This window comes from Colias croceus, chromosome 27 (assembly GCF_905220415.1).
Source record: "Colias croceus chromosome 27, ilColCroc2.1".
Taxonomy (NCBI): domain Eukaryota; kingdom Metazoa; phylum Arthropoda; class Insecta; order Lepidoptera; family Pieridae; genus Colias; species Colias croceus.
In genome coordinates, this window is record NC_059563.1 from 4,471,737 (window position 1) to 4,489,050 (window position 17,314).

A 17,314-nucleotide genomic window follows, 5' to 3' on the forward strand; every position below is an offset into this window, starting at 1 on the left:
TGATTGTGGATTTTCATTATTAATATTAAAATAATTGTCTAATTGAACCCGGTCAGTCAAATTGGTGCTATCTGATAGTCTATCCAGTAGTGGTTGCACAAATTCATCTTTATATGACTTATTACTAATTCTGATATTCTTAAATCTTTTAATCAGATTCCAGATTTGACTGATGGGAGTAGTTCTATTGAAATTGTTACAGAAACTATTCCAGCTAATTCTTTTTTGTTCCTTGATAGTCCTTTTTTTTAAAGCATCTAATTTTTTATAGTTAATGTAATTATTAATGGTTGGATCATTTCTGTACAATTTCAATGCTTCATAAGATTTAATAACAGATTGTTCACAGATGCTGTTCCACCAGGGAGCTGGTGGTCTACTCCTGAAGTTGGTCCTGGTGAATCTAGGAATTACAATTTCTTTGAGTTTATCAAGCCGATTACAGAACTCCTCATAAGTTTTCATCGGGTTCTCTGCACTGACTATCATGTCTTGGAAGACTGAATGTGAGGTTTCTGCATAATGAGTCCAATCAGTTTTGTTATATAAAAATTTGTCAACATGTTTATTGATTGTGTATCTTTCAATGCACATAGTAATGTCTGTGATGGTTGGGTAATGATAACTACCCATAGGATCATCATACACAGACCACTCACAAAGTGGGGCCAATTCAGGGCTAATAAAACTGACATCTATTGCTGAAGGATTGCGTGTAGGATAATTTACAGTAGTGAAGCTACCATTATTCAAAATACACAAATCATATTCATCAATTATATCATACAAATTTTGACCGCGAGCTTTAGTAGATAGACATCCAAAAGCAATATGGTGTGCATTGAAATCACCACTCACAAAAAGAGGTTTTGGTAAATCTCTTATAATATTGCGCAATCTATTCATTCTTATATGTCTGCTTGAGGGAGGGCAATACACACAAAGAATAGATAGTGAGGTATTTTCTGTATATAAACTTATTGCTATATTTTGTATATCTTCATAAAAAGAGGTATTTAAAACATTGTATTTCAAATGTTCCTTAACTAATATTCCCACACCATTACGAGCATTTTTAGAATTTCTGTTGTAAAAATTGTAATTAGAAATATGAAATGATTGATGATCTTTCAACCATGTCTCATTCAATAAACATATATCAATATCTTTTTCATTTAAAAATTTTATAAGAAGAGGTTTTTTGTGATTTGCACCTTGGACATTGAATTGCGCAATACGTAAAGAGGGAGTTCTATGAGTACTTGTATCCATTATGTTGACAAATTTTTAATGAGGACATCTTTAATTAATGAAGAAGTAATTGGTTCGTTATCACTTTTATTGCCTATTTGGACCAGTGTGTGTACTAGGGCCATAAGCACATCACTGTTTCCAATGATTTGTGATTTTATATCGTGAATATTTACATTCTTTAATACAGGTTTAATATTTACAGACTTATTTACAGGTTTTTGTACAATATTTACATTTTTATTTACAGGGATGCCACGTGATGGCAGAGAAGGGAAGTCAGTACTTTCTTTTGTTTTAGCAACACTAGCATAGGTAATTTTATTTTTCTTCTCTAATATTTTATTCATTTTAATAGGACATACTTTAGAAATAGCTAAATGAGGTCCACTGCAATTCACACAGCAAATCTCATCTGGTCTATTGCATTCTTTATATGAGTGATCACCTGAACAGATTGAACACCGCTGTTTGCCATTACATATATTAGCAGAATGATTAAATTTAAAACATTTGTAACATTGTTGAAGAGGAGGAATATAATCAAAAACTCTATATGAGAATAAATCATATTGTACGTTCTCCGGTAAGGAATTTGTCAGAAATGTGATACTGACAGTTTGTGTTCCTACTAACTCGTGTCCTACTTTTTTCATAAATCGCCTAACTGCAATTATTTCATATACTGAGGTTAACTTTGTAAACAATTCTTTATTTGATAGATTAGTTGGTACGAATCTGATTATACCGGTCTTTTCTATTTGCGCTGCTGGAATGTAAGCTTTGATGTTGTATTTTTGCAGAAAGTTGCCGTGGTTGAGAAAATTGTTAGCAGTGTTGTGCTGGTTGAAAATCACAACTATTTTATTGGCGCTAATACGCCTCAGTGCCACCACACCTTTTATATTGTTAAATATATGATTTAAATAAACTGGACTTTTATTTCCTATTCTTTCTTCTTTGTTGTTACTTTCCACAAATACTTTGAATTGCATGTTAATGTTATTTTCCGGATAAAGTCTTTTATAATTTGGTTTACGGAAAGGTAGAAAAGAAGAGTCACTCTCACCACCGCCGCCAGTACCCGAAACATCTCGATCTTCTGGATGTCGTGGTCTCTTCTTAGAGGTGGGCGGGTTATCGCCGCCCCCCTCATTTCCATCCATTTTTTATGAATACGCTATATTAATATTATAATTTTAAACTTATTTCCACTTATTTATAAAGAAATTGTATTTAATTTAATTTAAAGTTCAAAACTATGAACCGCGCTTTTTCAAATTCCCGCCAGAATCACTAATATTTGCCCTTGTGGTTTGCCCCATAGAGTACACCCATTACAAACGAGTTTGCACTCTTATTAGTTATACATCCTTCCTCTATGGTTTGCACTCATGCTGCATGCCGCAGCCCGCAGTTGACAGACTGTGCTTCATGCTTGGCAATTGACATTTAACTTTTAAAATCGAATGAATTTTTTTTTTTAATTTTATCAAGAATTAGCAATTAAATAATAATACAGTTTTGCTATTGCTACGTGTTAAAACGTTATTTTTATTCAATATATTAAAATGCTTTTAATAGTTTACAATTTGCCTGGAACTGTAAGTGTACCTAACTTGTACATTATTTTTTGATTCAGTATACTTAACACTTTTGGTAATATTGGTTTCTTTTCATCCCAGATTTCATATAACGAGGTGAAGGATCTAATTAAAAGGAATAGTGGATTGGATGAAGTAATTCTAGATAACCTTGTGGATGACAAGCCTGGTACTAAGCGAGTTACTGTAGGATTGGCGGAAGAAAGCGATGCCGCTATTTTTGTCAGGAAAATAAATGGAATGTACATCAAAGGACATCAGCTCTTTGTCGAAAATGTTCGACAAAAGAAGGTAGGCTCACTTTTATGTTCTAAGTTTTCAAATAAAATACAATGTAATATCAAAAAACTCTCAAAAGTTACAATTGTTTAATGCAATTTTTTTGTTGATTATCACACTGAAAAAAATGCGATAAGCGATTTAAAAAAAAAGGATCTTTCTTTTCTTTGTTGTGAATTCATTTTTAAGTTTAATCAAACCTAAACAACCATCATTTTAGGCTTCCGAACAACCATACCGATCACTGGCTAGTTATTTACCAGATGCGCAGAAAATCTCCAGTAATCCTGTAAATAATGAATCATATGATGTCAACAGTCAATATAATATGCCTAATCAGCAGTATAACATGGCAAATCAGTTTATGAATCCATTTCAACAAGTGTTTGACGTAAATATGCAATATTATATGCAACAAGGACCGGTAAGTTTTATTTTATTTTTGAATATTAATCGTAAACAATTGTTCTCAAGGAGAAAATATGCTGGAGGGTATGTTTCTATATAAATGACTATAAAAACAATAAATAATACACACATTCAATTGAAATGTGCCCAAACTTTAGATGAATATTACAATAGTGTTTTCACTATTTTCAACATTCAATTCATCAAGTTATACTTTTTTTATTGTGAATAGGGAAGTGCTTGACCACAATTTTGCTTATGTTAAGCTGAGATGTGGTCTAAGATGGTATGCACTCTAGATGGTACCTGTTCACTCTACACTTGAATCATTTGTTATGTGCCTACATCGGACTATATATGTTGCTTAGATATCACATAAGTTAGATTTAAAACAATAAGATATACACACTCATACACACATAAATGTTTCTAACAGGGTGTTTCATACTACATACATACTATTATCTATATCTACATGGTGTCTACAAAAAGTATGCTTGATGGTCAAGATTTTCTACAAATTTGTGCAGTCAACAAGTTAATATTTAGCCTGATTGCTGTACAAATTAATACATTATTGTCTGTAAAACACAATAATGTACATCAAACTGTGTCTTGGTATTGTGGGACAATCTCATGGGCCTAGTACTTTATGGAAATTTATATAGGTCTGGGTATAGTTCACCCGAGGATATAAATCCATCAATAAAACCTCGTATTCATAGTAATTATTTGTTGAGCATTGTTAAATCAACATATTACGGAGTTGCTAGAAACATAATATGTTGCGCAGTTGTTAACAACATTGCCAAGGTCTCAATTGTGGGCCGATAATATTCAGACAAGGTTTCCAGCAACATAGTTATACACCATGAAATATGTTGATCAACTGTTGCTCAACAAATGTTTATCGTGAATATGACGCTTTAGTTTGATGGCAGGTTACCATTAAAGGAGTAAATAACATTTTTTTATGGCATATCTAATGCCAAAAAAGAATTATGGCATCAGTGGCACCTCCTTGTTACAGTGGTTAATGCATGAGCCTAGAACCAAGAGGTCCTGGGTTCAATTCCCGGTAGAGATGAAGATATATTATATGCATAATGCATCTGCCTCACTAGGAGACATGGGACTTCACTTTTGTTATATTGGTGGCTGCAAATTTCCAATATTTATTAGTGTATAAAAGCTTCAATATATTTCCTAATATTATACAATCCAAATAAAGACAGTCAAGTTAACTTTTCATAGCTATCTTGATTGTTTTTTAGGTCAGTAACATAAGTTTCACTGGGAAGCCAGTAAAATAGTTTGGATTGTCTGTACATTGATATTATAGATGAGCTGGCTGAATAATTCCTTAAACTAGTTGAGGAATATTGGTCTAAAACAGTAGTTTGAAATTCAAACTACTAATATATGCCATATAATATTTTTGTTCTTTTAATATTTTCAGTTTTCCATGTTATACTTAAAAACATAAGAAAGCTATATCAGTTCTTTTATAAAATGTTCACAGAATACAGTGGTACAATCCACACCCCAGGCAGCTCAACCAATGCAAACTTCGTTGTATCAAAGTAATGTTCCATATTATCAGCAAGCTCAACAACAATTTCAACAAGATGTGGCGGCTAATCAGCCAAAGAATATTCAAATTTCTATTCCAAATACTCAATACCCTCAACGGCTCGCAGAAACGTTACGAAGAAATGATGACATACCAAAACCACAACATAGCTTCCAACGGTCATTTGGTGACAATAACAAGCAAAGTTACCCAAATGACCGTGATAGGAAAAGTGGTCGCGATCGCGATGTCAGCTATGGACGTAACGATCGTCGTGATGATAAGAAATTTAACTACGAACGTGAGACGAAATTTGATCAGAATAGGAGTCGTGAGCGCTCGGACTATCATGCCGACTTTAACCGTGGATTCAAAAATACCGGTGATAATACGAACTACAATGATTATAACGAAGCAAAAGACAACGGACGTTCTGATTATTCAAAATCAGGGCCATACTCTACGGAACCCGACTTACGATCACGTATTGATGAGAAAGTACGTCAAAAAGATTATACAGGATACGATAGTAAATCTGTGTATCGCGAGAAAACGCAATCGCATTTTTCTAAAAAAGATGCTGGACCATCTGCAAGAACTAGATCTAAACTGAGTACAAATTTTAACCAATTTATTAATAAATTAATAACCAAAACCAACACGCATACCTCCGATCGTGACTCACACCGAGACTCATCTACTCGTAATGATCGAAATCAGGGTGGTAATTTGAAACGAAAGTTGGAATCGCCACAACAATCCAAACCAAAAAAGCCCACTACTTTCGCTATACTACCGAAGAAGTTCGTCGCACCCCCAGCTCCAACTGTGAGCGGCAACGATAAGAGTACAAAGAAAAAATTGAAGTTTGAGGAATTGGACGATACCCAGAAAATGAACAGATTTAATACATGGGTTCACCAAGTCGCAGCTGACTTGGCTAAGGAGGTGATAAAATCCGCTGGCGGAGTACGTCATCCAGCTATATTAGCGGAACTCAAAAAGTGTATCATATCACGGATATTCGTTATATACGACCAGAGATTCGCATACGCGATGCCGCAAATTGTGAAAGATTATAGAAAAATGTATACGACGCAGGATGACTATAAGTTTTATATTGAAGTGCGGGATAAGGTCGCCGAAAATGCGAAAATAATAGCAAGTGAAGGTACACCGCAAAACCAACAAAAACTTGAGGGTGATAGTCGAGTTGACGCGACGTCGGGTGCAAAAGGAACAACTCCAGCAGAATCGTCTCAAGTTAAATCGACACCACAATCGCAGCCTACGTTTCAAAAGAAAATGCCGCCAGCCGGGATGACTACCCAAAATAAAGTATCAGGTATTTATGCGCTTCATTCCTATGGACAACATTAAAATAGGCAGATTTTGTTTTCTGATTGTATGTTGTGTCTATGTCATATATATTATTTTATATGACATGGAACATCCATTTTTTGTACATTGTTTATTGAAATTTAATTAAATAAAGAAGTAATCAAGACGGTTATTAAACAATAGCTTTATAGGGTACCTATTATAACAAGAAAGTTCCATTCAAATTAAAGACTTAATGAATACAAACAGAATTGTATTCATAAAAAAGCTTTGATTTTTTTTTGATATCTGACTGACATAAATGCTTAAAAATAGGACCAGAAAAGGACTGCTCAGGCGAAACATATTATGTCTATGTGATATGTCCTTTTCTATAGATGTTGTCCTCTTGTCAAATATGACTTGACAAGTTTCAAGCATTTATTTTGTTTTTTCCATAGTAGTAAATTAATCTATATCTTAAAGAAAACCATGACGGAATGTTGTTGTATGTTTTTCTTGAAATCTTGAGTAATTTTTAAAAGCAAAATATTTATAAACAGTTTGAATGCGATAAAATCAGAAGCTTTCTGTATCTGATTATTATTTTACTTCAATAAAATAATTATCAGGTACTTAATACAATAAATAATAATAAATAAAATAACTATGAGGTAATATCTCTTATTAAGAGTTGGTGATTGTCCAATTAAATTGTTTAGTTGGACAATCACAAATTTTATTTCCTTATTACCATCATCAGCCCATATACGTTCCTACTGTTGGGACACGGGCCTTTGAGGGTACAGGGCATAATCGACCACGCTGGCCAAGTTCAAGTTGGCAGATGTCACAAGTCGTCGAACTTTTGATTCTTCGACATGTTGGTTTCACGATGTTTTCCTGCACGCCAGCGAGGTCTCGAACCCCCCCCCCCCCCCCCCCCCGCCCCCGACTTATAGAAGTGCGAGGTATTTCACCACTGCATTTCCTTATGCTATATATAATAAGTGATTTTTTATTTCTGTAAAAGTGTGTGTAAGTGTCAAGCTTCAACATTATTTGAGTTGTGTATATCAAATATTGATCATGTCAATAACTTCACTGTATTATTGCTATTATTACTACTTCCGTATTGCTGTATTATTACTACTTCCGTATGTGGTGTTACATTGTCCTATGCTCAATGGAATTTACTGTTGAATACGCTGAAATATATACGTACCTAAAAATAATAAAACAAGAAAAGGACGTAACAGGCGATTTGATTTTTTCTTAAACTGTATGTTTACATCGCTGTGCTAGATTCACAAGCAATCGCGCAGATTACTAAGCAGTGCTTTGGCAGCCAGGGGTGTACAAATAGAGCTTTAAGAAATTATCAAATAGAAAAATAATGCGTCAAATTATTTTTTACGCATCAGCGTATGCAAAACTATGTGTTCTTTTGATGGTAGTACACTAAACCTTTGACAATAATACTGCCCAGTTCTATTTAATTTGAACTCCAAATGAATATTTTTTCTAATTTTATAAGATTTTTATTGAAGCTCCGGAATTCTTTACATCATATCCTTTGATTTGCTTCACACCATGGCAATATTATTGTATTTTATATTATTAGATTGCTAGATGCCTTCCTATCAGGCATAATAATAGCCCTCCAGATCAAAATCGATCTTTCCGGCCAGTTTCAACTAAGACTAGCCAACTCAAGAGTTATATTATACTGCACTAGTTTACGCACAAACACAAGTGCAAACATTATAGTCCCATTGAATAATCAACTTGATAAATTGAACGAAAAAATGCCGAATATTCAAACACCGATAAATTTTGAGTCGCATTATAAAAGTTGTTAAATATAATTAACAACAAAACTGTAAAGGATGTCTTAAAACAAGGTGATATTTGAATTAATTATTAATTTAATTAAGTAACCGATGTTAATTCCTTCACTGTTTTATCGCAACAGTTTCTGTTTCCAAGAAACGGACGACTTCAGTTTCTATACGCAATTTAGTATTTGTATTTGGTTCTGAATATAAAAGAACCTCACATGCTAAATACAAACAATTGTTGTACAAATCAACAGTAATATTTATCTTCTACGTCACGGTATTCGGATTCTCCGAGAAAAGTCCTTCGAGTCGGTTCCTTTATTATAAGTAAGATTCAAAGGGGTAATTTGCTGTGTAAGAATAAATGGGAGAGTATTAATGATTACGAGCACGTGTCATATACTTTACTTCATCCATTCTTAATTATGTAACACGACTTTAACAAAGTATTGACATGCTATGTTTGCCTATAAGTCTAAAAGATTGTACTTTCATTTTGATATTTCATCTATAAATGTAAAAAAAAACGTTGGTTAACCAATAAATAAATATTTTTATTCGTTTGAAATCGCTGTTTAAATATTTTAAGTATACATATATGCTACTTTTTTTCAAATATATGTTTTGTATTTTTTCATAGGACCCAAGGAACAAGTTGCTACCAAGACCGCAACGCCGTATGTTAATCAGTTAAAACCATCTGCTCCTGGCAAACTACCTTCATATCCTGGTGGATTGGGTTCGTTATTATTTAATTATTTATATTGTATAAATTATAAACAATTTTTCAAAAAGTGGATTATTTTTACAGATCGACAATTTTTTTTCTAACACTTTATAGTAATGAAGATTATTTTTTTTAATATTTAAAAATAGATATCTTTTATACTAATTCCACAATGTTAAAAAAAATAACATTTATTTTTCTTCTTACAGATAAGAAACAGTACAATGGTGAGTACAAATTGATATTTTTTGGACTTGTGCATAGTAATTGTTGAGCTTTCTAATAACACATTACATTAAGAAATTGTATACAAATAGCTTAAAATTTTTATAAGGATACAAATAATACAATACAGGTGTAAGACTGGTACACGCGCGCTGTGTGCGTGAAGTTTTTTTGTTAACTAAAACAAAATCATCAAAACCACTGCTTGATTGCGAGATTTCGATTTCGTTTGAAGATTCTTATCAGATATTCTTTGTTACTTGTGAAAAAATGTTCCTTATAAAAAAATATTCCTTATCGTAAATTTGTATCCATATCAATAAAATCATTTTTAGTTTATGGTGCTAAAATAATCTAAGTTGGATTCACATTTACTTTTATATTGAGAATAAATACAATTTTACAGAAATAAGGTTAAAAGCAGCTGAACAGTTCTTCGAGGAAGATAAAATAGGACAAAACTTAAACGAAGTTGACCGCAAAGCACTGAAAGCAGAAATAGCCGAGTTATGTAAAGTAGTGAGTATCTATACTTTTTAATATTTCTACTAGATGAGGGTAATTAATCGGGTCTAAAGTCACGTAATAAACAAAATAGATTTCGAAAAATGAATTAATGGATTGCATTTTAATAACTCAGGCCCCGGAATCACAGACACAATAGAAAATCTATTGTGTCGTGGACCGATCGGGCCGCTTGGGGCTCAATGGATTAAAATATATTTCGTTTATAAGTAAATAAACAATTTGTATAATATATTAGTGCTTAAATTGTTTAAAAATAAAACATTTTTTTAGGTAACTGCAGCCTGTGAAGAAGTTGACAAGGAAAATTGTGTAGAAAGTAAACACAGATGGGCTAATATAAGGAAAAGTATTGAAAAGGTAAGTGCATGCAAAACTGGTGGTTACTTATGGGTGTCTTAAAGCAGTATTATAATATCTAGTGAGGAAAAGTGACAGCGCTATATAGGTCGTCTAGCGCCATCAATTTAGAACAACTGGAAATATACTGCTTTATGACATAATGGTCATGAGATGTATTTTCTATAGTGAGATTTACTTACCAATTATAACAATAATACTGCTTTATAATGGTCATGAGATATATTTTCTATAGTGAGATTTACTTACCAATTAGTATATTAAACGTTCTATGATTAATAATACGTTGAATTAAGTAAAAACGTGGTATAAAGTGAACGCATTTTTTCTATGTGTTGCTTACATGCTAATTTATCGTCAAATGTGATTTTAAATTTTATATGCAAAAGTCAAAGCTTTGTGTAACGAATATGTAATTATATTTTACTCCTCTTGATTAAAGAGATTTTGTGTACGGTTATTTGAACGATTTGATGTATACAATGTATATATCAAATCGTTCAATGTATATATCAATACAATTGTTGATATGTTGTGTAACTGTTAAAGAATAATATACTATGAATAAGACCGCCTGTTGTGTTCTTTTATTGACCGATTGTCTATTTGTATTTGTCTCTGTGGCGAAAATAAAGAATTTTTGATTGATTGAAATATTTATTTCTTATAGATCGTATCAGTACAAGTAGCTGAGAGAATGTCCAACTCGCCGAGCTTCCTAAAAGTACGCATACAGTTCAGACCGAAGAAACCGAATCGAGAGATTTTGGAAAAGTTCCTCATGGAATATGGCGTTGTCAGCTTGAAAAATTCCAAGAGAGCGAATATGTTCATAGCGGCTTGCAACTGTTTCAATGGGTACGATAGACTGTGCAGTCTTAAGGAGGCTGTTGTTGGTGAGTCTGAGTTTTATAAGTAATATTATTTAAAAAAATTCTATTGTGATTAAAAAAAGGTATGTCTGTTGGTTAGTCACTTATCTAGTCTATTACAGTACTATTGCAACTTCAAACCCAGATACTCGATACATTTTTGGTGGTAAAAGAATATTTTAAAATAGGCCACATCCCTTCCCATCCTCTCTTTGCCTATCCTCATTCCCTCCCATTCTCGCAGCTTCTACCTAACTCCTTCCAAATCCCTTTAAGGATAGCAACACATCCACTTCCCAGTGGAGTGGATGATTATGGGCGGCGGTATCGCTTAACACCAGGCGACGCGTCTGCTCGTTTGCTATCCTAGCATAAAAAAAAAAAACAAAAATAGATTAATTTGTTATTTGTTGAATCGGACCAAACAAATAATATTTTCTCTTGATTGAACAATAGATTAGTCATAGAATTTTCTTATTTCGTTATCATAAGCGGTGAATTTGTTCATATTGCTTGTAAAATATTCTAGTATAAAATTAAGAAACACGTTATTTTTATTACAGATGAAAAACATTTAATCATCAAACCGTTCCAACTATGCGGACCACCGCTAAAGGGTAAATTGAAAGTGAAGTATGGGAAAAATCAGAATCAAGTTAACAACGGGGACAATGATGATGATGATGATGATGATGACGACGATGATGATAATGATGCTCAATGTGACGATGGTAATGAAAATAATGAAGTTTCTGATCACGATAAGAGCGTAATGATTATAGAAGAGAAACATGATATAATTCAACTAGACGACACAGACGGCGCGGAGGGTGAGAATGAAGAAGCTATGGAAATTGAAAAGGATATTAACGAAATATGCAGAGAATTCGTTGATAATATAGATGATAATAACAGTGAGATTCAAAATAAGGATAGCAATGAACAATCTAATACGATTAACAATGGTAATAATCAGACACAACCTGAAGAAACTAATAAAAATGTTGCTAATAAAGACCCTGCGAATACTCAAGATAAAGAAACATTCCATGATCTGATCGTAGGTGATGACAGCTATGTGATTCTTGATGATGCAGATGATGAAAATAAAAACGAAACAATAACTCAAGAAACTTTACAGGAAGTAATTCAAAATACTGATATAACTGAGGAGGATTTGGAAGATTTTTAAAAACAATTTTTAAGTTGTGTAACTATTTATTACAAATATGTTACAGTATATATTAAGATATTTAAGTTGAACTTAATTGTAAAATATGCTAAAATATTGCCTTTTTAATAAAGGTCTTAAATATAATAATAAAAACTATATTAGTGCGCGTCCCTCTGCTTATTCTTATTTCTGAAAAAAAAATTGAAATAAATTAAAAAATATTGTAAGTATTGGAATAATTACTTGAAATAGAATTTTAGATAATTTGAGTATATTTTTTTTTAATCAGCTAAGAATTAGTTTATCAGTTGAGCATTTAAGAATTAAAATCCTAAATAAATGTTAATAGTTGCTATTAAATTTTCACTTATCTATAACAAAATAAACAGAAAAAAGAGCTTGTGTTCCGAGCACACGTGTCAGAAGTGAAACTTCTTTTGCAAGATTTAAAGCTGTCGCCTTACTCCATGACGTGACGGTATTGCCATGACGCGACCTTGAAATTTTACTCTCAACGCGCCTAAAGAAGTTTCACTTCAAAAAAATAAGGCAAAAATTACATTTAACATCGCAGTCTTCTGTCCAATCGTCTAAATCATGGCTCAGCTCGTGAATAGGCAGGTCTAGAGGGTCGACGTTACTGCTGCTGACTTGGGAGCTAGTCATGTCAGAATTAGTAGAGTCTGGAATAAAAATATTAAAAAGATATTATGTATTTGCATTGACGTACTATAAGCGACTAGACTCGCAATTTTAAGGTGAACGCACACTTATCCGAACTAGTCCAAGCTTAATATTTGATTTCTCATCAAAACTAGTCGAAGCTTAGGATTTAATTCAGTGAATGAATTAATCACGTCAAAGATATCGTTTTAACCACGCTTAGATTACGCTTTCCCTGTATGTTTGTGTTACCGACTCATTTCGACTAAGCTTTTCAACTCAATTTTTACCCACTTTAAATGGACAGATTTAATTCAAACTGCAAAAAGTTGAGGGTCGATGACGTTAAAAGCGTTTTTTCTATATTTTTTTAAGATAATTTGACCGCATCCGAATTATTCTAGCATTCTTGGGTACGTACATTTTCGGAGAATAATGCAAGTTTTCATAAGAATTCTAAAACTTGTCTCTTTCGACACGGACTCAGATAAGTGTACATTTACCTTATAAGGTAGCCAAAAATGTTCGAGCGGCGATCTTAATATGTGTTAATTTCAATGTTTTATACAAATGAGACTGTGACTCTTTATACAAATGAAATTAACTTATTTCGTGGAAGTAACGCTCAAAGTATATTGTATCGCTCATTATAAAATTGCCTCGGACCCGCGAAGACAGTTTTGCTTCAAACAATTTTTGAGAATGATTGTGAGTCGAATTGTTTATGGTATGTCAAAGAAATTTTCCACTTTTATTTGAAGGTACTTTTCAGAACTGTATATAGAGCTTAAAAGTTGTTTATCACACTGATATTCTAAAATAATTGACATAAACATATAGGAAATAAATGGTTCCTTATAATAGACATATATAAATGCATAAATTAAACTCTAAGAAAAAAAAATTGTTAAGGGGTTCTGTATATAACCCTTGGCAAGTTAAATTCGTAAATGATAACAATTCCATCACATTATGTAATATACAATCTGGATAGATATTTTTGCTCTGGAAACCCATATCATTTATTATGACACATCTTTTATATACATATAAGTTCCACAAGCTACATCACGACATTAACGACATTTTTTGTGCGTCCAACGACGAAAAACACATTTTACAAACAGCATTTACTTGTCTATGTTTACAAGTAAAAAATGGCGTTTTCCAAAGACAAATGTGCTTGGTCGTTATTATAAAAGTATAATACCGTTTATTCAATACGCACAAGACATATCCTAGGATATGATAATATTTATATCATGATGTAGTTTGAGAAATATGTATATTTTTGACCACTTTTTCGGCGTATTGACTTTGCAAATAAATAAAATTACTGGGCATGAGCATTAGCTACCCGTCTTTTATAAATCCGCTTGTGAATGTTAGAACAAATTAAAAATCAAGGTGATATAAATATTTGAACACTGTTTGGACTAGAGTAAAAGTAAATAGTAACAAGTGTACAGCAGAATCAAAACCTTTTTTAAAGACAATTGATTCTACGGCTTCACTTAAATACCTGTTTCTTGCTGGCCTAGTTGTTTAGATTCTTGCTGAAGCTCTATGGGAATCTGGCCATTCCTTATCATAGCTTTAAGAGTTAAAACGAACCTTTCGTCTGAGAATATAGGATAAGCTTCTCTGTACATAGCTACAATTCTTTTCGTGTTAAATATTACCATGCCGTTTAAAACATGCAATATGCGTTGTTTTATATTCATGCGCAACATGGCATTAAATAGCGGTCGTGTCTCTTGATCTATATGAATTCTAATGATGTTATTCATCTCTTTCCCGATTATTCGGCAAGGCCAGTACAATTTACAGCCTCGATTTTCGCCAGCTTTGTTGTTTTGATCTTGGGGTCGCTTACGCTCTTTTTTTTGAGACGGTTGTTTTTTAGGTTTTTTAGGTTTTTTGGCCGCGACCTCGCTCTCCTCTGAAATGTCCGTGCTTGGCCCGGCATTCTGTGAAATACATTTATTCCATAACGATTAAGTTAGGAAACTGTAAAAGCGATATCACACTTTGCAATGATGAAAATCAGACTTTCTTTAGTCTTACCGTAAAACGGGATTAGATTTATTTATGCAATAATTCCCGTGCATATTATGGTAAACGTCTGATTTCATCAAGAATAGATATAGAAATGACAAATCAAAGCCAAATAGGACCATTTCAGATTGGAGTATTCTAGCGAAATTTACGTTTGTTAGTTCCTATACAAACTGTTGTATGAAACATTTTAAAATAATGTTAACTGTGTTGCAACAAGTAGGTAGTCTAGGAGAATGTACAACCAGTGTTTAAAAAAAAACAACAAATAAATTAATAATAGTTAATGCTATAGACTTTGAAACAAAAAATGTAAATCAAAGTTTTAAATTTTAAGTAAATTAATTGCATTGCTAGTCAAATTAAAAAAAAAAATCATAATCTGTACTAATATTATAAAGCTGAAGAGGTTGTTTGTTTGAACCCGCTAATCTCAGGAACTACTGGTCCGATTTGAAAAATTCTTTAGATGTTAATTGTTAGATAGCCCATTTATCGAGGATGGCTATAGGTGATATATCATCATGCTCGAGACCAACAGGAGCGGAGCAATGAGCCACGGAGCACGGCTAGTATCCTATAATTCTCTATTTTTCAAGACTGTCACTTACTTGCAGCATTTCCAAACGTTTTTGTTCCATAATAAGTTTCTGTTCCGCCTCAACAAGCATTCGTTTTCTGTTTGTCAGTTCTATCTCCAACTAAACATACAATTTAAAAACAACTACTACATATAATATATTTTTAATTCATAAAAAATATTACATCTAGAAGCATAATATTTTGAATAATCATCATCGATCATTAATATTTTGAGTTATCATTCAAAATATTAACATGAAATAAGTTGTCTAAAAAGCATGAAATTTCTACAATAGTTGTAATTTTGTAATCAATTATTATTTGGAAGAATCAATATTTGAACTAACAGAGAAATAGCCAACTACACTTTATAGAAGCATGGCGAATCTACTATTAACCCAACTATTGCAAAGGAAAAAATTCTGTACATGGAATGAACATAATATTATATTCATACATAAAAAATTATATTATAAATCCATAAATGATGATGATGATGATTAAAATCTATAACTAATTAACCAAAAAAAAACTACTAAATCTATGACTTAACTACACTCAACTATTTTAAATTTTTTTTTTTACTACATTATTGTAATATAAAAAAGTGAATATTGTAAATATATGTATAAATGAGTGAATCTATCTATATATGCAATTATTAATTAAGAGAGTGTACAACATAATATTATGATATCCGATATTTTAAAAATTTAAGAAAATATTCACATTAAAAAGAGTTTATTATTTATTAATATTATTTCATATTCACAATATACAAATTTTGATATTCCATAAGACTATACTTAGGGCGTATTCAGAAAGAAAGCTTGAAACTTATAAGCGCTTATCGGCGCTTGTCAGCGCTGGCAACCCGCGCAGGAAAATATATGAACATGCGCCTATAAGCGCTGATCGGCGCCGACAAGTTCCGACAAGCTTCAACAAGCGCTGGTCGCTGCCATATAAAATTTGTTTTGGTCTGCTTCAACCTGCTTCCTTTGTGTAGAACGAACCAGCATTGACAAGCGCCGATAAGCGCTTATAAGTTTCAAGCTTTCTTTCTGAATACGCCCTTATATGCATAACCAAAAATCTTACCTCAATTTTGGAGAGCTCCTCATTAATATGAGGACTTCGGGATCTCACCGGAGAATATGCCCTCTGGTGTTCCACCGGCCATTGCTGCTTCTCCTCATAATCATTGTTTTCCTGAGGTATGGCTTGATCATCTTTCATGAAGCACTTTAGTAAGTATATCTGTTGGTCTGTATGTTGGAAAGGATAATCCTGAAGGGTCGCTACAGCCTTCTCTGCAGCGTCGCGTGATTCAAAGCGAATCAACATCTGATTGGACGAATCCGGAGCTGTACTGAGCGATTCTATCCAGAATTTTACTGGCGGCCGTTTGAAAACGAATTGTCCCAGAAAATGCACCATTTTCTGCTTCTTTACCTTTATTTCAATTATCATAACAAGGTAAGTATATACTAATAAACATATTCTTTTTTAATTTAAATTCTATTTACATTTTTGAAGTTAATCTTTAAACAGGCGTTAATTTTTGCTAATTGTAGCTGTTTTGTTAAAAAAAATACTTACTGTTTTCGGGAGACCGCTGACAATAACAAAATACGGCATTTTTATGAATCGATTTTTATTACAACAAGAATACTGTTGCTGAATGTGTGGGCGGTCCTTTGTAATGTCCCTTCTTTGCTAATTTCTCAGTACCGTACCTTTATATTGTAAATTTCCACATACAATATTGATACAATACAAAGCAAATGCAATGCAATTATTGAATTATCAACACAGAGCTTATCAACACTGAACACAGCGATGCAGTGGC

The 17,314-nt window shown here is 32.6% G+C and overlaps 3 protein-coding genes across 4 annotated transcripts; 1 reads left to right on the forward strand and 2 right to left on the reverse strand.

Moving 5' to 3' along the window:
* Window positions 1-965: 965 nt before the first annotated feature.
* On the reverse strand, window positions 966-2,424 carry LOC123703870. Its single transcript, XM_045652054.1, has one exon. The coding sequence runs from the start codon at window positions 2,415-2,417 to the stop codon at window positions 1,272-1,274; it is 1,146 nt and encodes a 381-aa protein (XP_045508010.1). The 5' UTR covers window positions 2,418-2,424; the 3' UTR covers window positions 966-1,271.
* Window positions 2,425-2,680: 256 nt separating this feature from the next.
* On the forward strand, window positions 2,681-12,386 carry LOC123703731. The gene is made up of 10 exons (XM_045651829.1): window positions 2,681-2,855; window positions 2,937-3,146; window positions 3,355-3,558; window positions 5,065-6,460; window positions 8,917-9,015; window positions 9,213-9,230; window positions 9,635-9,747; window positions 10,027-10,113; window positions 10,784-11,009; window positions 11,549-12,386. The coding sequence occupies exons 1-10, from the start codon at window positions 2,823-2,825 to the stop codon at window positions 12,175-12,177; spliced, it is 3,015 nt and encodes a 1,004-aa protein (XP_045507785.1). The 5' UTR covers window positions 2,681-2,822; the 3' UTR covers window positions 12,178-12,386.
* On the reverse strand, window positions 12,206-17,303 carry LOC123703732. 2 transcript variants are annotated; one of them, XM_045651830.1, is made up of 6 exons: window positions 17,065-17,303; window positions 16,564-16,917; window positions 15,492-15,581; window positions 14,345-14,792; window positions 12,720-12,842; window positions 12,206-12,348 (listed from the first exon to the last, which is right to left on the reverse strand). In XM_045651830.1, coding segments are annotated over exons 1-6 (1,056 nt in total). In that variant the 5' UTR covers window positions 17,104-17,303; the 3' UTR covers window positions 12,206-12,346. The 2 variants fall into 2 exon arrangements, with proteins under 2 accessions (XP_045507786.1, XP_045507787.1); XM_045651831.1 differs by lacking the exon at window positions 15,492-15,581.
* Between the last annotated feature and the right edge of the window lie 11 nt (window positions 17,304-17,314).